The following is a 25,684-nucleotide window of genomic DNA, read 5'->3' as shown; positions in this document are numbered from 1 at the left end:
TCTGTCAAGACTGGAAGAGGTAGCTGTTTTATCTAAAGCACAGAAACCAATACAGAGTCAAGGAAAGTGAAAAAACAGAGGAATATGTTCCAAACAAAAGTACAAGATAAAACCTCAGAAATAGACTTTAATGAAATGTAGATAAGTGATTTACCTAATAAAAGGTGGAAAGTAATGGTCATAAAGATGCTCACCAAGGTCAGAAGAACAAGGCATGAACAAAGTGAGAAATTCACTAAAGACACAGGAAATATAAGAAAGAATCAAACAGGAATTACAGTACTGAAGAATACAATAACTGCACTGAAAAGTTCAGTAGAAGGGTTCAACATCAGCTCGATCAAGCAGAAGAAAGGACCAGCAATTCAAAAACAGGGTAGTGGAATTCATCCAATCAGAGGAGTGAAAAGAAAAAAAGCATGAAAAAGAGTGAAGACAGCTTAAGGAACTTATATAAGGACAACATCAAGAAAACCAACAGTCACATCACAGTGGTCCCAGAAAAGGTCAGTACAAGAGAAACTGAAAGGAGTAGAAAGCTAAAGAAATAATAGCTGAAAACTTCCCTAACCTGGAGAAAGAAACAAACATCCAGATCCGGGATGCTCGAGAGTTTCAAATAAGATGAACCCAAAGAGACCTACACCAAGACACATTAAAATTAAAGTGTCAAAAGTTAAAAACAAGGAGATAATCTTAAAAGCACCAGGAGAAAAATAACTTGTTACATACTAGGCTATCAATAGATAAGACTATCAGCAGTATTTCAGCAGAAACTTTCCAGTGCAAAAGGGAGTCACATCATATATTCAAAGTGCTGAAGAAAAAAAGAAACAAACAAACAAAAACACCAACCAAGAATACTCTACCCAGCAAAGTTGTCCTTCAGAGTTGAAGGAGAGATCAGCACTTTACCAGATAAGCAAAAGCTGAGGGAGTTCATCACCACTAGACTAGATTTACAAGAAATGTTAAAGGTACTTTTTCAAGCTTAAATGAAAGGATGCTAATTGTAACAGAAAAACATATGAACATATAAATCTATAAAATAGGTAAACAACAAGGACCTACTGTATAGCACAGGGAACTATATTCAATATCTTATAATAATCTATAATGGAAAAGAATTTGAAAAAGAATTTACACACACGCACACACAACTGAATCTCTTTACACCAGAAACACTGTAAATCAACTATCCTTCAATAAATAAAAGAAAGTATAAATCTCACTAATTTGGTAAATATAGAGTTCAATTCAGAATACTCTAATGTTGTAATGATGGTGGGTAATTAACTTATAGATCTAGTATGAAAAGTAGTAAAAATGTAAATTGTGACATCAAACATAAAACATGGAAGGAGAGTAAAAATATAGAGCTTTAGAAGTTGTTATCAACTTAAAATAGATTTATAAATATAAGTTGTTGTATGTAAGCTTCATGGTAGCTACAAAGCAAAAACCTATAATAGACACACAATAGGTAATGAGAAAGGAATCTAAACATATCACTAAAGAAAGTCATCAAACCACAAAGGAAAAGAACAAGAGAAGAAAAAAAGAAACAGGGAAATTACAAACAGCCAGAAAAAATATCAACAAAATGGCAATAAATAAACACCTATCAATAATTACTTTAAATGTAAATGGACTAAATTTTCCAATGAAAAGACATAGAGTGAATGAATGGATCAGAAAACAAGATCCAACTGTATGCTACTTACAAGATACTCACTTTGGGTTTAAGGACACACATAGATAGAAAGTGAAAGAATGGAAAAAAGATACTCCATGAAAATGGAAACCAAAAGAAAGTGGGATAGCTATACTTATCTCAGACAAAATAGAATTCAAGTAAAATACTTTAATAAGAGACCAAAAGTCATTATATAATGATAAAAGGGTCAATCCAGTAGAGGATATAATATTTGCAAATATTTATGCACCCAAAATTGGAGCACCTAAACACATGAAACAAATATTAACAGATCTGAAGAGAGAAATAGACAGCAATACAAAAATAGTAGGGAAATTCAATACCCCACTTTCAACAATGCATAGATCACCCACACAGAAAATCAATAAGGAAAACATTGGACTTAAACTCCATATTAGACCAGTGGAATAACAGACTTTTCATCCAATAGCAGCAGAAAACACATTTTTCTCAAGCACACATGGAACATTCTCCATGATAGATCATATGTTAGAACACAAAAAAAGATAATAAATTTAAGAAGATTGAAATCATATAAAGTATATTTTCCAACCACAATGGTATGAAACTAGAAATCAAGTACAAGAATAAAACTTTAAAATTCACAAATATTTGGAAATTAAACATGCTACTGAAAAACAGATGGGTCAAAGAAAAATTAAAAAATACCTTGACACAGATGAAAAGTGAAATGAAACATACCAAAACTTACAAAATGCAGCAAAGCAGTCTAACAAGGAAGTTTACAGCTGCATTAAGAAAAAAGGAAAGCACTCATTACATTCAGAAAAAAAGGAGCTCAAATTAACAACCAATTTTACATCTAAGGAAATAGAAAAGAAGAACAAAGTAAGCCAAAAACTAGTAGAAGGAAGTAAATAGCAAAGATTAGAGTGGAAATATGAAATCAAGATTAAAAAGACAACAGAATAGATCTTTGAAACTAAGAGCTGGTTTTTTGAAAAGATAAACAAAATAGACAAACCTTTAGCTAGATTTACCAAGAGAAAAAAAAAGATGGCAAATAAATAAAATCAGAAATGAAAGAGGAGACATTATAACTGATACCACACAAATACATAGGACCATAAGAAACTACTACAAATTATTATATGCCAACAAATTGGACACAAGAAGAAATTGATAAATTCCTGGAAATACACAAGCTACCAAGGCTGAATCATGAAAACAGAAAATCCAAACAGACCATTACTAGTAAGGAAATGTAATCAGTAATCAAAAACATCCCAACAAAGACAAATCTAGGACCAGATTGCTTCACTGGTGGATTCTACCAAACACTTAAAGAAGAATTTCAAAACGTTCCAAAATATAGAAGAAGAAACACTTCCAAAATCATTTTATAAATCCATCATTACCCTGACACCAAAACCAGACAAGGACACCACAAGAAAAGAAAATTACAGGTCAGTATCCCTGGTGAACATAGATGCAAAAATTCTCAACAAAATATTAGCAAACCAAAAACAACAATACATTAAACAAATCACACACCATGATCAAGTGAGATTTATTCCAGGGATTAAAGGATGGTTCAACATTCACAAATCAATCAACACACAACATTAACAAAATGAAGGAAAAAAAACATATGATCATCTCAATAGACGTAGAAAAAGCATTTGCAAAATTCAACATCCATTCATGATAAGAACTCTCAACAAAGTGGGTGTAGAGGAAACATACCTCAGCATAATAAAGGGCATACATAAAAAGCCCACAGCTAACATCATACTAAACAGTGAGAAATTGAAAGTTTTTCCTCTGCAATCAAGAACAAGACAAGAGTACCCTGTCTCACCACTCCTAATCAACGTAGTACTGGGAATCCTAACCATAGTAATTAGGCAAGAAAAAGAAAAAAAAAGGCATCCAAATTGAAAAGGAAGAAGTAAAATTGTCTCTATTTTCAGATGACATGACATCAAACATAGAAAATCCTAAAGACTCCACCAAAAAACTATTAGAATAAATTCAGTAAAGTTTCCAGATACAAAAGCAATATGCAAAAAGCAGTTGCATTTCTATATATGAACAACAAACTATCAAAAAGACAAACGAATGAAATGATCCTATTTACAAATGCATTAAAAAGAATAAAATACCTAGGAATAAATTTAGCCAAGGAAGTGAAAGATTTGAACACTGAAAACTATAAGACATTGATGAAAGAAACTGAAGAAGGTACAAAGAAATAGGAAAATATTCTATGCTCATGGACTGGAAAAATTAATACTGTTAAACTGTCCATACTACCAAAAACAATCTGCAGGTACCATGAAATTCCTATCAAAGTCTCAATAGCATTTTTACAAAATCATTTTTAAAAATCCTAAAATTGTATGGAACCACAAAAGATCCCAAATAGCCAAAGCAGCCATGAGAAAGAAAAACAAAGCTGTAGGCATCAGTGTCACACTTCCTGATTTCAAACTATATTACAAAGCTATAGTAATCAAAACAGCATGGTATTGGCATTTTTAAAAAGTAGATCAAGGGAACAAAATAGAGCCCAGAAATTAACCCATGCATATACAGTCAACTAATATTTGACAAGAGAACCAAGAATACTCAATAGCAACAGAATAGTGTCTTCAAAATATGTTAGGAAAACTGGATATTCACATGCAAGAGAATGAAACTGGACCCCTATCTACACCACTCACACACACACACACACACACACACACACACACACACACACAATCAATTCAAAAATGGATTAAGGACATGAATGTAAGATCTGAAACTATAAAACTCCTAGCAGAAAACATAGGGAAAAAGCTCCTTGACATCAATCTTGGCAATAGTTTTTTTTTGGATTTGACACCAAAAGCAAAGGCAACAAAAGCAAAACTAAACAAGTGAGACTTCATTAAGAAGTTTTTGCATAGCAAATGAAACCATCAACAAAACAAAAAGGCAGCTTACCAAATGGGAGAAAATATTTGCAAATCATGTATCTGATAAAGGGTTAATATCCAAAATATATGAAGAGCACATATAGCAAAAAGAAAAAAAAAAAGAAAGAAAAAAAAACCCTATGATTAAAAAATGGGCAGAGGAACTGAATATACATTTTTCCAAAGAAGATATACAAATGCCAATGGGCACATGAAAATATCCTCAACCAATCATCAGGGAAATATAAATCAAAACCACAATGAGATATCACCTCACACCTGTTAAGTTGGCTATCATCAAAAAGACAACGGATAATAAGTGTTGGTGAGGATGTGGAAAAAAAGGAATCCTTGTATACTGTTGGTGAGATTGTAGTCTGGTGCAACCACTACGGAAAACAGTAAAGAGTTCCCCCCCAAAATAATGTAGAACTACCATAAGATCCAGCAATCCCATTTCTGGGTGGATATCCAAAGAAATTGAAAACAAGATATCAAAGAGATATCTGTAGTCCCATGTTCATTTCAGCGTTATTCGAATAGCCAAGATATCCAAGATATGGAAATGAACTAAGTGACCATCAACAGATGAATAGATAAGGAAGATCTGATAAATCTATATCTACATAGATATATAATGGAATATTATTCAGCTACAAGAAAGAAGGAAATCCTGCCATCTGTGGCAACATGGATGGACCTTGAGGGTATTATGCTACGTGAAATAAGCCAGTCAGAAAAAGATTAATATTGCATGGTATCACTTATACATGGAATCCAAAAAAAAAAAAAAAAAAAGTCAAATTCACAAAAAGAGAGTAGAAAAGTGGTTGCCAGCATTTAGAGGATGGGACAAATAGGGAGAGGTTGGTTAGAGTATAAACTTTCAGCTATAACATGAAAAAGATCTGAGGAGCTAATATAAAACATGGTGGGGCTTCCCTGGTGGCGCAGTGGTTGAGAGTCCGCCTGCCGATGCAGGGGACATGGGTTCGTGCCCCCGTCCGGGAGGATCCCACATGCCGCTGAGCGGCTGGGCCCGTGAGCCATGGCCGCTGAGCCTGCACGTCCAGAGCCTGTGCTCCCCAACGGGAGAGGCCACAGCAGTGGGAGGCCCGCGTATCGCAAAAAAAAAAAAAAGAAAAAAGAAAAACCATGATGATTATAATCCAAAACACTGTATTGTATAATGGATTTGCTAAGAAAGTAGAACTTAAATGCTCTTATCAGAAAAAAAAATTAAACGTGTGAGGTGATGGATGTTTAATCAACTAGATGTAGGGAATCCTTTTATAATGTCTAAGTATATCAAATTACCATAATGTACACTTTAAATATAATTTTATTTATCAATTATACTCCATTAATGCTGAAATTTTAAAAAATGAAGTCAATTCACAATCTCTGTTATACTGATAGCCATCTGAGGATATCCAAATAGTCTATGCAGGTTTATGTATCATACAGCTAATTCCAGGTACTTCTACAACTGCTTTCTTACTGCACTTCTTACTAATGATGTTTTCTATTCCCTCTATATTAAATTATTATTATTATTCTCAAACTGTGACCATATGAATGTAATATTGTCTATATTAGATTTTCGGTGTGAACTATGTTTTTATTGACAGAGAGTATTTGGATACAAAAAAGCTTTTCAAAATGTGACTTTGTCAAATTTTCTGAGAAGCTTGACAATCATCTTCAAAGATGATTCGAGAAGACATTTTTTCTTCCCTCATTTTTCATCTTTTTAAAATCAATGATTATTTTTATTCTGCTTGGTCAGACTACTAGGCTTTCGATTTACAACAGCTATATTCCAATAGCATATATATGATTTAATTTTTGCCTTTATAATTCTTTTTTTTTAAAACCATCAAGTAACAAGATACAGTTTGGTCCAAGGATTTTGGAATCATTCAGGTCTTTTAAACTAATATAATCAAGTTATAGAGTGGTTTGGCTACACATCACATTATAAATTTGTTTAGTTCTGGGTTTAACAATGGGATGGCTAAGCATGGACATAATATTTTCCTTCCTTTGATTTCCAGCTCCATTTTATTCCAAAATTCAAAAGATTACTGCCATGAAATCTTCATCCACTGGTAATGTATTTGAACTTAATTCTCACTGTTTCAAATCCCCTTTAAATTTTTATAATCATAAAAATGTCATGATGGAAGTCTACTGATAAGTATGAAAAATATATACTTGACTTCAACAGTGTTCTGGAACTAGTATTACCAAAACTTCGTTCAGGAAAATATATGCCTATAGGACAATAAAACTTAACAGTAACTAAAGTTGGCTCTCAGGGATATGACCCTTAGTTGTTTTTTTGTTTTTTCCTCTTCTCCCAAAGTATTTTTTTAAATTAAGGCAATAATAAATATAAAGATAAAACCTATAACCACATTACATGTAAATTCCAATATTTACTTATCATGGATCTGCTTCACATGGGAATGATAAGGTAGGTAAGTGCTCATTAAAACTCTTAATTCCAAAGATGGCTGGGAATTTTTATTTGCCAGTTGGACTGAGTCTGAAATCTAAATATGCCTGTTAATCCCCATGTTTCCATGTAACCCAACCTCTGCTACCTAAATAGATGCCCTGTACCAAGTTTGGATCACAACATTGCTGGCTCCTTATTCAAAGGACCACATGTTCATATGTTAAGAAATGCAAATACATGAACAAGTACCTAAGGCCAGATATGTTTTTCTTGGCCTATAATAGATCTCTAAAATGCAAGTACAAAACTCCACATTTATTTAGTTTAATTTTTTAAAAGTCCCCTGTTTCATAGGTAATAATTAATTTAATCTATTAAAAGAAAGCACACAAGACAATCGCTGTCTAAATTCATTACTCATTTGATCTATAAGCCCAGAAAAAAAGATTTAACTTCCTCTTGCCTTGGTTCATCTACATTAGCTCCTGAATGGATATGATGGGGCATGGAGGAGGTCATTTTCTAGTCTTGTTTCCATAATAACTAGAGTTCTTCTCCCTGAACAACAAGAGCAACAGTCAAGTTTTACAGGAACACCAGTTCTGAGAGTATCAACTGAAGGACCAAGTATCACTTCAGCCACTGTCATCTTCCTACAAGCTCCTCTCAGGGATGAGAACTTAATTTATTTTTCTATTGTACTACCTTTGTCCTAAAATATTAAGACTAGACAGTTGAATGAATAAGTGGCATTCAGTAAAAAAACAAAAAAAAAATTATTATCTCTTTAGTCTATAAATACCTTAAAATAAAATCTTTTAAGGTAAAATTGATGATTCATAGTTTAGGTGTTTTGAAAAGTCCTCAATATTAAAAATTTATAGGGCATAGATCACTTAGTGTTAAAAACTTCTGCCACTGTGAACATATAATATTAAATGCATTTATTACCTAGAGTCCACCCCCAATTATTTGGTGAATATCGATGGGTTAAAAATAATGTCAGATTAAAGACTTTAATCATCTAGATTTTGATTTCAAAACATTATATCCTAACTTCCAGGAGAATTACAGTGTATGGACACTGAAAAATTTTAACCAATTCTGATGTAACCTTGAAACCAATTAAATAACAAACTATTGTTTCCCACTGTTTCTCCCATGATACTGCAACCAGTCCATGAATAGTTAATGGCTCTGAAAAAAACAGTCGAGCTTAGTGTTCTTACCTGGCACCCTCTTCGCCCAGTTGATCATGTGGACCAGCTCCCTGTCTGCAAGGCTGGTCAGCAAGCCCATCATTGAAGCCTCACTGAAGGGTCTGGTAGGATCGTACTCGGAATAGATTATGGGGGGCTCAGCCTCCAACAAGGCACTGATCATCTGATCGGCTGTCAGGGACAAGACGGGGCTGTTCTTCTTAGAGTGTTTAATCAAGAGTGGGCTTGGCCAAAGGTTGGCAGATCTCCTGTCTCCAGAGGGCTCCGCTTCGTTCCTGCCCTCCCCATCATCTCTCTGGCGCTTGTGCTTCAACATTCTCCCTCCTCTGCGGTCTTTCCGTATCCCTGAGAACGCAGGGGGAAAAAAAAGTTTTTTTTTTCTCATAAAAACTTTCACACTAAAACCATCTTCAATGCTAACAGCACTTTATTTTATTTGAGGAAAGAGTTTGGGGCACAGTTGTGCTGGTAATTGTTTAAAAACCAGCTGTCCACGAGAAAAAAAAGGCTTTGATTTGTAGCATTCACCGATTTCCATGGTGTAACTACTCCCATTTCCATGGCAAATTTCAAGCTAGTTGTCTGAGATTAAGCAGCATACAAAACTCCTGAAAAGTTAACAGTAAGCTTTTGTGAGCCAGTACAAGCTGGTCTAACAAGCCACTGGTGTGTGTGTGTGTGTGTGTGTGTGTGTGTGTGTGTGTGTGTGTGTGTGTGTGTGTGTAAGAGCTTCTATAAAAAGGACATGATAATAATTATTCTGGAAATATGGCTTATATCAAAGATTGCTTCTGCTATGAATATTTTTTCAACAGTAAATTTAAAATGCATCTTTAAAAAAGCATTTAATAAACATCCTTATCATCCAACTACACCTCTTAATGGAAGACACTAAAGAGGAATGATTTATCCAAAATGTATCTGACAGTCTCTGGATCCTACAGGTGTTCAATCAGTCTTTCATTGCTACTAAACTGTACCTCACCACCTGAGGAATTGACCCACAATCCTCAACTTGTTTATTTCGTTCTAAGATTGACACAAATGTATTTCTATTTCCCTGATACAGAAGTTTTTAAATAGTTGAAAATAGTTTCCCCACAAAGATTTACCAGCTGTGGTTTCCACTAACTAAAGTATAGGTGTGTGTGCAGGGGGTGGGGGAGACTCCACTCTCTTTTGCAGATACTCTGAGGTTTGGCTCAGCATCTTAACCTGGAAAAGGCCAGGCTGTGGTACTGAAATGTATCAGCAGAAACAAATATTTTAAAGGACAAAAATGATCACTAGCTTCCATATTTTTAAAAACTATAATCTTTCCAAAATATGGCAGATAGCAGCAGTTCTTAGATTTATATAAAAGAAATAATTATTTTGGTAAAAAGTTAATACAATTATTTTTAATATTAAAGACATGAGAAGTCAACATTCTTTATAACATATCACCTGTTCTCTAACTCGAAATGAATAACTAATGTCAGAACTTTGTTCTATTTTGTTCTAATTTGTCAAGGCGCTTGAACAAATGTGTGGTGGTGAATTTTTTATAGCTTTTATTCTTGTAGGTCTAGATTAGATATGTTAGATGATACTAAAAATATAATGAAGCCACAACCCTTCCTATTTGTTCAGTATTAAAATAAGCATTTCCCAGAACTCTTGGAATAAGTAACAATTGTAAAGATTATTATCACTAACATGCACTGAGCACCTACCATGTGCTTAAGCACTTTAATATATACTTTACATGTGAGCATTTCACAACTAATTTAGTCCTCACAATAATCTTGTAAGGTAAATACTATAAAACTGCTGCTTTAGAAAGGTTAATGAACTTGTCCGAGACCATTCTCTATTAAGTATGATGCAAGATCCGAGCTCTGAAATGAAGTTTGTTTTTGTTTTTTTTCCAGTTAACAGAGTTTTAAAACTGTATCCAACAAAGTTGACAAACTTAAGGACACCTAGAAGTAAAATAGTAAAGAAGTAAAATGAGAAGCATCGTTGTATCTGACCAGTCGTTGTCCATAGTCAGACATTTCAACTCTTTCATTGCTAGATGTGCTAACGAGAGTATAATACCTGAACTGAGGAAGGTGATACGCACAGCCTACTCTCAGCTCATCAGAGCACACCTGGAGTATCACACTCAGTGCTGGATGCTGCAGAGACAAGCAAAACAAATCTATTCGGAGTAACTAGGATGGTGAGGAGATGTGAAATCAGGTCACATGGAGAACCACTGAGGAACTGAAAGGGGTTAGCCTAGAGAAAAAAAGACTTTGAGGAAACATGAGTGTCACCTCCACATGGGCTATACTATATAAAATGGCATTATGGTCTGAAGGTTTGTGTCCCCCCCAAATTCATATGTTGAAATCTAATCCCCAATGTGATGGTATTCAGAGGTGGGGCTTTGGGGAGGTCATTAGGTCATGAGGGTAGAGCCTTTATGAATGGGATTAGTGCCCTTATAAGTAGAGGCCAGGGTGCCAGCTTGCCCTCTCCACCCTGTTAGGATATGAAAAGACAGCTGCCTACAAGCCGGGAAGCAGGCACTCATCAGACACCAGATGTGCTGTCAAGCTTGGACTTCCCAACCTCCCAAACTGTGAGAAATAAATGTTTGCTGTTTAATCTATGAAGTCTATGGTATTTCTGTTATAGCACCCCAAACTGACTAAGGGAGATGGGTTCAACTTGCTCTTTATGAGCCCAAAGGGTAAAATAGAAAAAAAATATGTGGAAACTATGAGTAGTTATGGCTCACTTCAAGGAATCAGTTTGTAGGAGTCAAAGCTGACAACAAAGATAGAATCTGCTGCCGCAGGAAAGGATGTGTTAGATCACTGGAGGTTTCCAAGAATAGGCTAGACGAAGAACTTTACAGGGGTGTTACCAAAGGCATTCAATTACCCAGTATTTGCACTACGTGACCTTCAATATACTTTCTATCCTGAGATCGTAGGACTCTATGTTCTTCCATTTAGAATGTAAGACCAGTGGCCTTGGAATGAAATATAGGAAAAGAAGATCAAAAGCAAAGAATTCCAACAGGTTCACATTTCTTAGGAAATTCTGAGGTCAGAATTTTGAGAGGATGATTCTGATTGTTATTTACCTACTTTGGGTGGGAACTAGGGTGAAAAAAATGCAGTTCTTCAATATTAAACAGAGTATAACTCAAATACTCTTTGTCCTCCTACTCTATAACTTTATAAAGAGATAGAGAATGTGGACAGATCTTATTGGAAAGCTGCAGCATTCCAATAAAATCTTTTCATATTAGATCTACATGGAAAGATAAAAGCAAGTGACTTTGAATAAAGAAGAAATGGTTAAAGGTGATCTTGTTTACACTAAGATGAAAGCAAGTTACCTGAGTAATCAAGTTATGACTATACACATGCATTTTACTTTTTAAAAATGAATATGATGCTTTATGTTATAACTGTAAGTTATCTTCATTTTAAAAGATTCCCCAAATAAAGACAAGTAGATAGAAGGTTAATGAAGCAAAACAAAACATAGTATTACCACCCACTTTAAAAGTTCCCAGCAGTCATACTACAGACAATCTGATCTCCAGAAGAATTTTAAACTCAATTCAGGTTCTAGGAGTGACAGTTATAAAAAATTGTTTACCAAAGTATTTGTTCTTTACATAAAAATTTGTTCAGTACTTACAATGTATATTCACAGAAGATGCAGTGGGAAACAAAGATCATGTTACCCTCCATCAAGTTTTCAGCTTGGAGGGAGAAAGCCATGAATCAAAAGTTATTCTGTTATTTGTGGAATGAATGCATGAACTGCCCAAAACACTATGGAAGTGAGGAGGAGGTGCTAATCGAAGGAGACAAAGAAGGCTTCTCTAGGAGACAAAGTTACATTTGAGCCAATTCATGAGATTTCCTTTCTTGGAGAAATTTCGAAGCTGACTAATCAAATGGTTTAGGTATAGCACTACTTAGAGCAGTGAGCTGAATCACCACACCACTTTGAGTCTCAAATATTTAATTCATGTTGTTGAACACAAGACAAAAATGTCCACAGGCTTGGAATGCAGAACAATAAAACACAACCGGAGAGATGGAGGAGAGAGCTAAATATTTATAAAATCATCAAATCATCAAATAGGGTAAGGTAGATTCAATTAGCATTAACAAATATTTTCTTAAATTTACCCCACAATGTTCCATATTTTTCAAATGTCAAAGCCTCTATAAAATATACAAACAGAACAAAAATAGCAAGTTGTACATATTGTGTGGCCAACTGCATGTGATAGGATCCCAGGGCACAGCTCAATGAGGAAAGCAACTGTTTCTACTTGTAAGCAGTAATTGTCATATAAGTAGTGACATATCAGTGTCACTACCAGTGATAATATTGCATATTTCATAGTAGTTCAAAAAAAATCAAACTGGAATTGAGTGGAACAGGTGAAAAATGGCCCAACTTCTACTATCTTAACCTAGGTTAAATGAGAATTGCAGATCACAACCAATAATTACAGCCTGTGTCACTATGGAATATACAGCCAGTTCCTAATTATATACAGTGATGGGGTACAAGAGTGGCATGCATAATTGAAATCCAAAGATAAATTTTAAAACTCATTCTATGCTCCCTACGAAGAATTTTTCCAGACAACATAGATTGATAAGTATTTTACTTAAGCTCAATTTCCTTTGTCTAAATTATTTTAACTATTTTGGTATCTTAACAAAAGTTCACAAAGCAGGGGGGAAAAAACAATTAGCTTAGATCATGCAAATATTAAACAGGCAGCCTCTTGACAGTCAAGACGTTTATTTGTAACAAGTAGGACTTTGGCTTGTAACGCCATATAAACAACATGTATTGTCATTCAGTACCCCAAAATGTCATTTCCAAGAATGGTTGAGCACAATATTTAGCAGCGCAATTCAGATGTCATGTAACGGATATGCTAGTGTACAAACATTATTAGCTCTCAAGTTGTGTCACTGATTAGACAAGAGTTGTATCACAGCAAACTTCTCTACATTCCTTTTAAAATTTCATAAGCTTACAATAATTCAGTGATTACCCTCAGGCTTGAGAAACAAACTCTCTCTCATCAAGCAAGCCCACCACACATGTGAAATGCCACCACTTTGAATTTTATGCCCTTGGGTTAAGCCTTCTCTAATACCCTGTCGCACTGTTGTAAGGATTTAGAAGTGCAGTATAGAACCTCTGCTTAGTAATACTCAATGTGAATTTGAGTGATTCTAATCCACTAGGAAGTGTTAATTTCAGGGAATTTATTAAACCAATAAGCACAGACCACTGGAATGAGAATGAAAGGGAGAGAGATGATGCCCAGGGCACTCTCTAAGATCCCTCAGGAATCTATCTAATGCTGCCTGGGCTTGGGGAGGTCTGCTGTAAGGCAGTGTTAGGGCTGAGCCCTGGCAGGGAGAAAGGGGCTGGGGACATATCCACTGCTTAAACAGTTATGTCCTGGCCCTAAAATAAAAAGATCTGTCATAATGCATCAAACTAGGAGTTTTGAAAGACTGCTTCTAATACTTGAGTTTATTTAATCATCCTTCTTTTTTAAATTCTTTAAACTCTTTGGCTTGGCCATTATATCTTAGGAAAAATGAATATGCTATCTGAATATTCATTAATTAATAGAATTCATTGGCTTATTTGCTTCTAATGCATTCTGCTTTTAAAATTTTCTTTTTCTGAAATGATCCTTTTTCTTCTTAGTACCCTTTGTCTCTACAAAAAGCTACTATAACTTCAGTAAAGTTATTTCTCCAATTTCCCAAGACTAATGTATTATTAAATATTTCAAACATTTGCATAATCACCTTTCTTTTGTTTCTCAATAATTCCACATTATTCATGAGGTATTAAAAACCCAGTCAGGGAAATACACTAAAATCTTTTTAATTCAACATGTTGAAGAAAACAGGAGTTCTGATTAGTTAAGAATTAAATAAAGATAAGAACTAATGAAACTTGCACCAGAGAAACTTCCCTGCATCAATTCTAATGCTTTCCCTTCAAATACTAGAAATGAATCTTGTAAGGTAGGCACTGGTATAGTCCCCATATAACAGAAAAAAAGAAGTTTAGAATAATTATCATGACCCAGGTCACACCAAGAGCAGCACAGAGATTTCAACCCAGGTGAATTATGTAATTATAGATTATTATTAATATTATCATAGCCTCAAAGTGGATCATTGATGATGGTACATCAATGATCTACTTTGAGGTGATGAATTATCCAGTTCATTTAAAGCTATTTAATGCTCTTCCTCTCCCTCCTTTCACATCCAATGAATCACCCCAACCTGTATTTACTCACATATCTCTTCCTTTACTCCCTTTCACTCTATCTTCACTGCCACCATCCTGGTTCACACTCTTCTCCTTTTTTGCCTAGATTGATGCAGCAGCTACTAATTTGTCTCCCTGCCTACCTTTAATTTTCCTTCCAATCAAATCAACTGGCAATTGAATAATCTCCGTTACACACCTATTTTATCCTGTTATGTATTGTCCATCTAAAGCTCTCAAAGACCTCCTTAGCTACAGCAGTTGTTTAACTGTGCTCTGAAGACTCTTGGCAATTCTAAACAGTAGGGGTACAATCGGGGCTTCTGGTTGCCCCACTCCCCCCATTTGTCTAAAGCAGCTGTTTTTATATATATATATATATATATATATATATATATATATATATATATATATACATATGTGTGTGTGTATTTTGTACTGGGATTAGGGAAATAACTTATTTTTAAAAGAGTTTACTGGTTGTATCTTAAATTTCAAAAGCCACTAACCTACTGAATAAATTCCAACACTATACTGACTTATGAATTTCCATAAATAATCCCAGAGTACTTCTCAAATCTATCTTTACAAACCCCCTCCACAAACCTCTACTTTTTTATGAAACAGGGTTGGCCTTGCCACTTTTTATAATACTTTCCAACATCACCACCTTGTACAATTTCCACTCCTCTTATATTGGCCACCAAATTCCAAGTAAAATCTCATTTCCTCCATAGTCAATCTTGGACCCTACTCCAGTCTAGTGGCTCTACCTCCTCCATTCTTGTAGCTTTTCTTTCATCTTTTTCTTTTCTTGTGTCATTCATCGGATAACCATTATGAACTAATTTCTGTGTTTAATTACACCTGAGTTCCCCCTCCCTGGCTATGGCCTCGAATTTCTCTCCAGGCAGGAAGTTGGAGCAACAGTAGGGCTCACCTCATTTATTTTCCCTTTCTCAAGAAATACTGCCCCCACGCTGCCTGATATCCAAGGTTTAAAAACAGTTGTTTCGGGCTTCCCTGGTGGCTCAGTGGTTGAGGGTCCGCCTGCCGATGCAGGGAACACGGGTTCGTGCTCTGGTCCAGGAAAATCCCACATGCCGCGGAGCGGATAGGCCCATGAGCCATGGCCACTGAGCCTGCACGGCCAGAGCCTGTGCTCCGCAATGGGAGAGGCCACAACAGTGAGAGGCCCGCATACCGCAAAAAAAAAAAAAAGAAAGAAAGAAACCAAAACAGTTGTTTCATATATTATATCCATTTTTTAAAGATACTTCTTTTGGGAGGCAATAAGGTTAGAACTGGAAAGCAAAATAGATCTGCTATTATAGTTGGAAACATCATTATCTCTCTGTCAATAACTGATTACTTAAGTAAGCAGAAAATCAATATGAATGGAATTGACCTCAAAAATACTATCAATCAACTTGATCTAACTGATATTTATAGAAGACTCCATCAAATAACAGATGAATACACATTATTCTCAAGCTCCAATGGAACATTCACTGAGACAGACCACATTCTGGGCCATAAAAAGACCCTTAATTGTTATAACTTTATCAATTAGAGTACAGTGTTTGTGTATAGCCCCTTTTGCCTTTAAAGGTTATAAGAATTGTGAAACCACTCTTAGGTATATTGCAATTAAATAATTAAGTAAATAAATGGCACATAATGGGAGCCAGGTTTCACACTGTTGCAGAAAGAAGTGACTTGTAAGTAAGAGAAGACTAGAATGATCCACGCTGTAATGGTAAGAGTTGGAGACATCAGTGTGTATTCATGTTTAGCTTAAGACAGATACAGATGTTAAGCTGTATAAAAATATATAAATAAAAATATTTATAAATAGGTGTATATACATGGGCTAGTACAAACACATATATCGCCTTGCACTGTCAGCTTAGAGGTCCTAGAAGTAACAATACCCCAGGAACAGAAAGTACATCTACTGCTCAGATCTTGGTTTCCAATAAGAGAACCATGACTCCACGGAAAAATGGCTGATTCTAGGACTGGGGAAGGAAATATACAACATGAGTCTGAACCATCTTGTAGTGACAGAACTAAAAGGAAGGACATGATCAAAAAAAAAAAAAAAAAATCGCTCAATGATGTGTATGTCAAAAGAATACAGGGGCCAACTCATAAAGCTCCCAGTCCCAAAGCTGGAACAACATGAGCAGCAAAATAAATAAGAATTGGATTATACCCCAAAACATAAATATCCATGAGTCTATACTGATATAAATAAATTAACTGAGAATAGACAACTCCAACTAATTTATGTAAGTACTCCAGCCTTAAGGCATAACCCCCCCATTCCTTAAGTAGGAGTTGCACATAAGCACTTCCTTCGAAAGCTGTATGAAAAAGGAGAAGAAAATAATAACCTTACAGTACAGAAACCTGACAAATCCTCCCTCAAGTAATATTGTCAAGGTCAACATCAACAGTGATAAGTCCTATGTACCCTTGATATGATGTGATGACAATGACACTTTACATTTCTGGTCTCCCTCCCAAAACCCATTAGCCCCAGTCTAACCATGAGAAAAACATCAGACAAATCCAAATTGAGAGACGTTCCACCGAATATCTGACCAGTAATCCTCAAAACTGGCAAGGTCATCAAAAACAAAGAAAGCCTCAGAAACTGTCACATTCAAGGGGAGCCTAAGACAACATGAATACTTAATATAATATATCTTGATGGGATGCCGGAACAGATGAAAAGTATTGGGTAATAGCTTAGGAAATCTGAACAATAATTGACTTCAGTTAATGATAAAATATCAATATTGGTTCATTCATGGTGATGAATGTACCATATGTACATATGTACGAAAGTACCATATAGTAGTATGAGATGTTACCCACCGAGGAAACTGGGTGTGGGGCATCCGAGAACTCTCTGTACTATCCCGGCAATAGTTCTGGAAATGTAAAACTGATCTAAAATGAAAAGTTTAGTTCTTAAAAGTCAAGGGCAAAACACTGAGCAAGAAGTGCTCTCATATAATATGAAAATTAATTTTATACTGCTTCTTGATTGTTTGGAATAACTAGTCACTGCCATTCCGGCCGCTATGTTGAAGGAGAACAGCTGAGTCATCCTACCCAAGCGCTTGAGTCAAAGTATAATTCTACATTCATGATTGCATTGCGTATGGAGAAGACCATGGAGTTGGTCAAGAGGAAAATTTAAGGCTGTCAGAAACACCGACCTATAAATTGAAACTACAAAGATTATATCTTTGCTGCTTAGAAAGTTTCCAGGATGTAGAATAAGCTTTGTAACTGGGCACATAAATTTAACCCTGTTGTAGCTTTTTATCTTTTCTTAAAATATATATAGAGAGGGAGATGGAGAGAGAGAGAGAGTGCTAGTTATGGTCAGTGTTTAACACAAGTTAAAATTATAAGCGTCTCCTATTAAAGACATACAACAATCACAACAAAATATCAAAGACTACTCAATTACAAACCACATGAAGGCAGAGATTACATCTGTCTTGTTTACCGTTAGACATAATTACCTACCAGACTTCAATAGATATGTCGGTGGAATATGTAAATGAGTCGGTAGGACTTAGAATCATATAGAATATATTAATAACACAAGTTTGATATATTAAAACATCTTGGAATTCCAGTTGTTGGAATTTTATTATAGCAGTGTTTGAAATCGGTCTTTCTGGTAAGGCAAATCACTTTATGTGATCAATATAAGTAACAAAAGTCTTAAATAAATTGCTAAATAAAAGAAGTAAGTTAGGATCAGTCTTTCCACATTCAATCTCCTGATCCAGCTATGTAAACGAAGTACCCTGTGGTCTAATTTTATGACTTGATTCCTCTGTCCCCTCCCCATATTGTTAAGTTTTGTTTCCATTATCTTATATAACTTTGGAATAAATCTGTTAGTAGTGGGGAGAAGGTCTTGTACATGACCCAGACAAGATTGGTTAATTCAGTTTTCCTTGAAAGTAGTTAATTATTAACTTTTCCACCAGGCTACTGTCACCACCACCAGTTAACCTCAATTGTCCCAAGTGCTGTATACCAACTAACTTGGTCCTTCTCCTCCAGCCCAGTGGCCCATCTATCAACCTCTCAACAGACTGCAGTATTCATGAGGAGCCATAATATCCCATGGTGTCATCTGCCAGCACCCAAATTCAAATAAACTGGCAAGTTCTCTTAACACTAGGTTCCTTTGGGGTGATTAACCATGGTGAGTTAATTGTCCTTGATGAGTAAACTTGTGTACGGATGAGCAGTGTTTCCTCCTGTGGACGCAAAGAGCACATTTCCCCCCTTTCCTCCTAAACTAGGACTCCAGTGGTACCGGCTCTAATTATTCCATTGGCATAAGAGTAACCAGAGCCCCCCATGGCGGCCACGCGTGCTACCCCAGCCCAGTCTTCATGCTTCTTCCCAGGCCCCAGAGCTAGGTTCCTACCTGCTGTGACAATAAGAACTCAGCAATGATAGAAGGGAGCAGCTGAAGTTCTATGACAGAAGAAAATTTAATTAATATGCTGCCAGCTCTGCCTGGTCATGCCTGTTCAGTCGTAGAGTGTGTGCCCAGAAGTTTACAACAACCCACGTTTCTGCCCTGTTGAGCTGGCGTCGTCTGCCAGAAAAACACTTGACAAACACCAACTGCAGAAGTACACAGTGATTCTTCTCTGCAATTAGCATGTATTTATGTTTACAATCTGGAAAACAAAACCCATATATGTTATTGTTTTTAAAAGGAATTCTGCAAGCAAGTGCAGAGAGAGTATCCATCTCTCTCTTCACCAAATCGTATTGGAAAACCATAATCTGCTTTGATAATATTTGATCATTTATCCAGTTTACTTTGATAACATTTTATTTCAAAATGGATTGCATTGTTCCTGTTCTGACTTGCTGCTGTACTGCTTTACAAATGTCCCTTTTGGAAGCTGAAGCAACCAAAAAGATAGCCTTCGTATAGGAATGCACTGTTCTGGAATTTTCCCAAAAGTCTAGACAGGGAGTGCCAAGAAAGGGAAATCAATCACAGGTTACCACACCTTTAATTGCATGTCAAATCATGCTGCCTCATCCCAGCAACAAACCCAAGTGTCCAGGTCCAAATCAAATGTGGAGTAAGTCACGACCCCATGTGGTCTCGATGACATCCCTTTTGACTTAAAAGCATAAGGTTCACTCATAAAACTACTGTGCATTTTAATAAAAAATCGGCTAATAAACACTTGTTTCTAGAGGCAGCTGTGGCAGGCTGTTCTATAAGAATCTGATTTATTAATAACAAAATTTATGGGGTGAGGAGAAAAGCAATACATATTTTTCTTGCCTGGCTTCATTTCCCTGTAATATCTTAGTGGTGAGTCTCCTGCTGGCAGGCATTCTGTAGCCAAGAGGAATAAACAAGACACCAAGGTTTAGCCTGTGAAGTTCTCACTTTGCTCCCATTTCTTAGCAGTTCTGCTACTCAGACCTGCAGTTTTCCCTTCTCCAACTTATAAAAGAAACAGTTTGTCTTCCCACCTCCCCATGGGTCTCTTCTCTGTCTCATGCTGATTGGTGCGGCATTGGATACAAATGAAGTCCCTGTTGTCCTTAATGTGGTCATGGATGAGTCTTCCAAGCCTTGCTTGGGTCACCAACACCCAATTACATTCTCTTGGAGAAGAAGTGCCTGCCAGTGGGACAGTCATCTTACAACAAAACTACAACTGGATCAGCAAACTAGTTCACCCTTGCTGGTGATTTAACAAATCCTCAAGTGGGTGAATGTCATATTTCTTGAGGCTTAAAAGGGTCTATTCCTTTCTACAAACTCTCATTTGTGAACTCTGTCACCTTAAATCTATCAGAAATCTTTCATACACCCTACAGCTCAGAGCTGGGCAAATTAGGGGCTCGATAAATATATGTTAAATGATGAATTTATTACTTGACCTGGTAGCTAACAGAAATCACTGGGCTCCTTTCCTAAAATGTTGACTTGAACAAGTACTAATAATAGAGGAGGAGGAAACAGAATTATCAAGAGCCTTAAGGATCACAAAATTCTACCACCCGTATTCATAGAGAGCTCAGCAAAAGGAAATATCTCATTCTTACCACTGATACAGCAGGTGCAATTCTTTGTCACCATACTTATGCCAAATGAGCCCCTTATTGCCCCAAGCCAGAAAGTTTCTCTCTCTGAAACATGCCAAGAGTTGAAAGTTTCTTAATGATAAGGACTGTGCCTAGTTCTTGGTATTTCCCGCTAGATTTAACTCTGTACCTTGTAAATAAATTAGCTTTCCTAGGTAATGATCAATGAATGTTTCATGTACTGACTAGAACCAGTGCCTTTCAAAGAAGACAACATTCCACTGAGGGTAGAAGTATCATCTCGGGGCCAGGCTCTCCTCTATAAAATCTCCATTTTCCTCTTTTTTGACTATATTTCAGTGTTAGCGACTCCTCATTCAATCCAAGCAAAGTAACAGATTTATTATACTGTGATTTATTCCTGAATATCAAACATCTTGCCCCATCTGATTTGAACTCCATTATTCACTCTCACAAGTTCTTATCCACTTTTCAGAAAAATTAATGCATCTCAATGCAGGAAGCGTGTCCACATCTGTTTGCCTCACCAAATACCAACTGGATCCTTTGTTTACAATCGCCAGAGCTGAAATTCTATTGAAAATATCTTAAACAAGCATGTTCATTAAATGTCAAATACTAAATATATTCTGCTCCAGAATACTTGTTCTTCAGTGGGAAGATACCTAGCAACCTGACATAACTACTGGTTTCCTATAAAACTAGATTTCCACTGCTAGGGATGCAGGAAGAGAGAGAGAGAGAAAAAAGAAAGAAGTACTCAGTCAGAATGCAAAAGCTGATGTCAGTAGTTAGGGTAGCAGAAGATATTCCAAAATAAGTTGGCCGGAACACTCTTAAACTCAAATAAGATGCAAACTTTAAAAAAATCTGTAAAAACAGCTCAAGACTTGGGTAACACATCAATCATAATCACAGTCCAAACATAAGTCGAACTTACAGAATCTTTGAATTCTTTGAAGTCCTTATACTTTGTGAAGATAATTAGGTGGTTCCCTGGCCTCGTACGTATTGCACCTGTGTCCATTTCTAAAAGCCAGTCATTTTGCCCATGTTTAGTGCAAATCAGAAGTTACGATAAAGGATAAAGAGTTGAGCATCCATATGAAGATTGTAGCCCAAATGAAAAGAAAAAAAAAACTCCTATTGCTGCCATTTCAGAGAAAAGTTCTTAGACTTTACTCATAGCTCATGAAATTATAGATATGTAATTAGGATATGTTCCAAAGGGAGATATAGGTGGAAAATTAATTGCAGATTCCAGCTTTCTTAGTAAGGAAAGGGCTTCCCCAGAAGCATACTGTCCCTTCTGGAGAGAACACAGGGGGACTTTTGCCCTTTCTCACGAGGGCTGGTGCCACAGCCCCACATATAATCAGCTTCATCAAATTCTTTGATTCTTGACAATTGGTAAGTGTATATCTCTTTAAAGCTTACTATATTTTTGGAAATGGTTATGGCATATAAAGTATATTTTTATTGTGATTCTGGGATGTCCAGTAAACAATCTGAAATTATCCTGTTTAAACTGGCAGGGCTTTGATTCAACTAAGAAAGAAGCTATTAGAATTGAACACATGGATGTTAGGTTTATTCATAGGAATACCTCAGTGTCTAGGGCCTCCAGCCTTCCAGAAAACGCCTGTGTAGTCATTAAGTTAGTGATGACTGTCCGAATGGCCTGACTAGGGAAAAGGTAGAAGAAATTGTTTCAAGCCAGGTGATAGACTTGTTTTGTAACTGAATAAGAAATATTTTAAAAACTAGAAAGAATATTTAGTTGAGATTTGATCAGATGGGCTATTCTATCTAATACATTCTTTAGAGCTGATACCAAGGTTTTAGCTGGTAGAGGACATGAAAGCAAGTTTAGCTACCCATGGAGTACGTTTGTGCAATAATGATAATAAAGTGGTTTTTATCTAGGCTGAAGTTCACCTATCCTGAATTCAAAGCAGAAGTGTCCATTTCTTGGAAGGACGAGAATTATCATTATGGAGGCGATTATACTATGTTCTGTGGAGGGTGCTTTACATATCACTTCATTGAAACATCTGAGATATTAACCCCAATTTTATAAATGAAAGGGCCTGTAGAGGTAACGATGGCTTAACCCAAAGGCACACAATTAGGAACTGACAAAAAATTAGAACTCAAGACTGCTAATCTCAACGTCCATGCCCTTTCACTCGTTATAACAGCCCCAATACTACTATGAACTGTCAAATGTTATGACGATTTGCCTTATTGGCTGTTGACTCAGTGCACAGGATATGCAGGTTCTCACTATCGTTTCTTGATATTATGTTTATTATGAGTTATTTTACTTTGGCTTCATTGCACATTATGCAGTAACATGAATATGCTAGCAGATTCTTTCACAGTACATGATGATTTTTTAACTCATTCAGAAGTTACACATCCAATATGATTAAGCAGGACAGAGAGTTAGTTTCAATCAACAAGCAGATGGGTTTTAAATACGGCAATGTACAGATGATGGAGTCAAAAGAAGGCTGAAGGTATTTTAATAAAAAGGTAGACACAAGCACAAAGGATAATCTGAGAAGCTCAAAGAAATTGTGAGCCCTGAATTGCAGAGAATGGAGCAAAGTAAAAAGTTCCTTACAGTAGACAGAAAAAAGAGAGAAAATTGGCTTGCTGAAAATGATGAGGGAATTGGAGACAGGGATAAGGAAATGACAGTTATTTTTCCCATGATTTTAAAGTGAAGGAATAGAACACAGAGCTCCTGAAACTAAAGATTTTATTTTTCAGAGAGAAGGCACAAAAAGCCCACATGCAGCAGAGGAAAGAAAAATTTAAGTTTTGATGATATATCCTCAATGGAAACAAGAAGAATAATGGTGGACAGGGGGGTTTCTAAAAATGCTACTTTGAAAACTACAAGATGATCACAATAATTCCTGTTTAAAATGAATCATTTTTGAACTAAGGGCCTGATTGTTAAAAGAATTCTGTGGTAATTTAGTGATGCTTATAATTTTTAGCTCAGTATGTGACAAGAAGATCTAATATACATTATTCTTCTCCATAATATTACGATTTTACAAAATCTGAAATATCACACTGGGACTCAGCCTTCTTTGGGAGAACAAAATTAAAACTGAAGATATATGGACTAAAATGAGAAAAAAAAGATCACTTTGGTTACCAGGTCCTATCAGAATAAGTTTCTCATAGGTATTCTAAGAGAATAAACTTCCTCAAGTTGCTCTCTATATTATCAGCTATTCATTACAATTATCAAACACAATAACCAGCTCATCTGCCAAAGATATGAGTTAAACTGCCATTTTAATAATTCTTCTTTGTACCAGCCAATGTCATTATTTGAAATAGGGTGAAACTTAGCAGAATGGACTTGTTAAAAATAAAGCAAATGCATCTACGAGATCTTAATTATAATTACATAGTCATTTGTGATCATTTCCAATAGTTCTTGGCAAAGACAAATGAGCATAATGAGTTCCATTAATGGACTGATGTGTTCTGTTTACGTGCAAGGAAGGGACTTAATAAAAGTGTCCAAAATAGCAGGAGGGCATACAAAGTGACAAACGAGGTACGGGTGAAAATCTACACAATGGTGTAAGTGGAAGCATCGTGTCAAGAAAGGGATTTCAAGTAATTTGAGAAAGTGATTCTCACCAAAAGTCAGTAAAGACTCAGCTGGTTAAATGGCTACTCTTAGCTTTTTGCTTTTTAATAAATGAAAATGATATTAAGGTTGACATTCTCCCACTCCTACTGTTACTGTTATCATAAAAATCTGTAGGACTGGCCTAGTAGGATGTTTATACTGATGTATTATTACAGCATGAGATCTGTCCCTCCCTGGATTTCACAAATGTCATGGTAGAAGGCAATGACTGGCACCATATTTTCGTTCGGGGTGATTAGAAACCTTGGGACGCTTTTCACCAGCTGTTCACCTCTTCCATAAAGCAATATAGATTTCAGAGAGGATAACCTCTAGGACTACATTATTTTTAAATGACACACACAACAAAAAATAAGTTAGGGATTAAGTGAGATGCTGCTAGAAACACTCTAACAAGGGAGATAAGTTAAACAAAGATAGGCTAAGCAAATCATATAACATCAAACCAGTCCTTCACTTAAGTTAACTAAAACTTATTTCAACTGAATCTAAAAATGAAGGGATTCATAAACTAAGTTCCAAATGTAATGGAAGATACAAGGGTAAGCTGTGACGAAGTGAGAGAGTGGCATGGACACATATACACTACCAAACGTAAAACAGATAGCTAGTGGGAAGCAGCCACATAGCACAGAGAGATCAGCTCCGTGCTATGTGACCACCTAGAGGGGTGGGATAGGGAGGGTGGGAGGGAGGGAGACGCAAGAGGGAAGAGATATGGGAACATATGTATACGTATAACTGATTCACTTTGTTGTAAAGCAGAAACTAACACACCATTGTAAAGCCATTATACTCCAATAAAGATGTTAAAAAATAAAGATACAGTATCTACCAATGACACCGAATGCTTTGGGGTTTCTGTTGTATTGCACCCTCTCTCCTTCGCTTCTCCAATTTGATGTTTCCTAGTTGTTAACACAGCTCAACAGACTTCTCTGTGGTGATGGAAATGCTCTACAGCTGGGTTGGACAATACGGTAGCCACTAGCCATTCTGGGTACTAGTGGCTACTGGGTACTTGAATGTGGCTGGTGCAACTGAGGAGTTGTATTTATAATATTATTTCATTTTAACTCATTTGAGTTTAAATGGCCACAAGTGGCTAGTGGGTACCTATTGGGCCATACAGTAGACAAATGTACAAAAACTAAGTAATATCTGAGGATGCTGAACAGTGCTCAAGGAGAACAGATAGCACGTCTTAGAATCACTTGGGGA

The 25,684-nt window shown here is 36.1% G+C and overlaps 1 protein-coding gene across 3 annotated transcripts in view; it reads right to left on the bottom strand.

Annotated features, from left to right (window-relative positions):
* ESR1 (estrogen receptor 1) overlaps positions 1–25,684 on the bottom strand; it is a 290,300-nt gene that overhangs the window by 182,120 nt on the left and 82,496 nt on the right. For all 3 annotated transcript variants that reach the window (XM_067011037.1, XM_059035882.2, XM_067011038.1), the window contains exon 4: positions 8,335–8,670. In XM_067011037.1, coding sequence (XP_066867138.1) covers positions 8,335–8,670 — 336 coding nt within the window. The remainder of the gene's footprint in view (positions 1–8,334; positions 8,671–25,684) is intronic.

Source organism: Kogia breviceps, chromosome 13, assembly GCF_026419965.1.
Source record: "Kogia breviceps isolate mKogBre1 chromosome 13, mKogBre1 haplotype 1, whole genome shotgun sequence".
NCBI classification, from domain to species: Eukaryota; Metazoa; Chordata; class Mammalia; order Artiodactyla; family Physeteridae; genus Kogia; species Kogia breviceps.
Note: the sequence above shows the minus strand (reverse complement) of the source record. Positions and strands in the feature narration are given on the sequence as shown.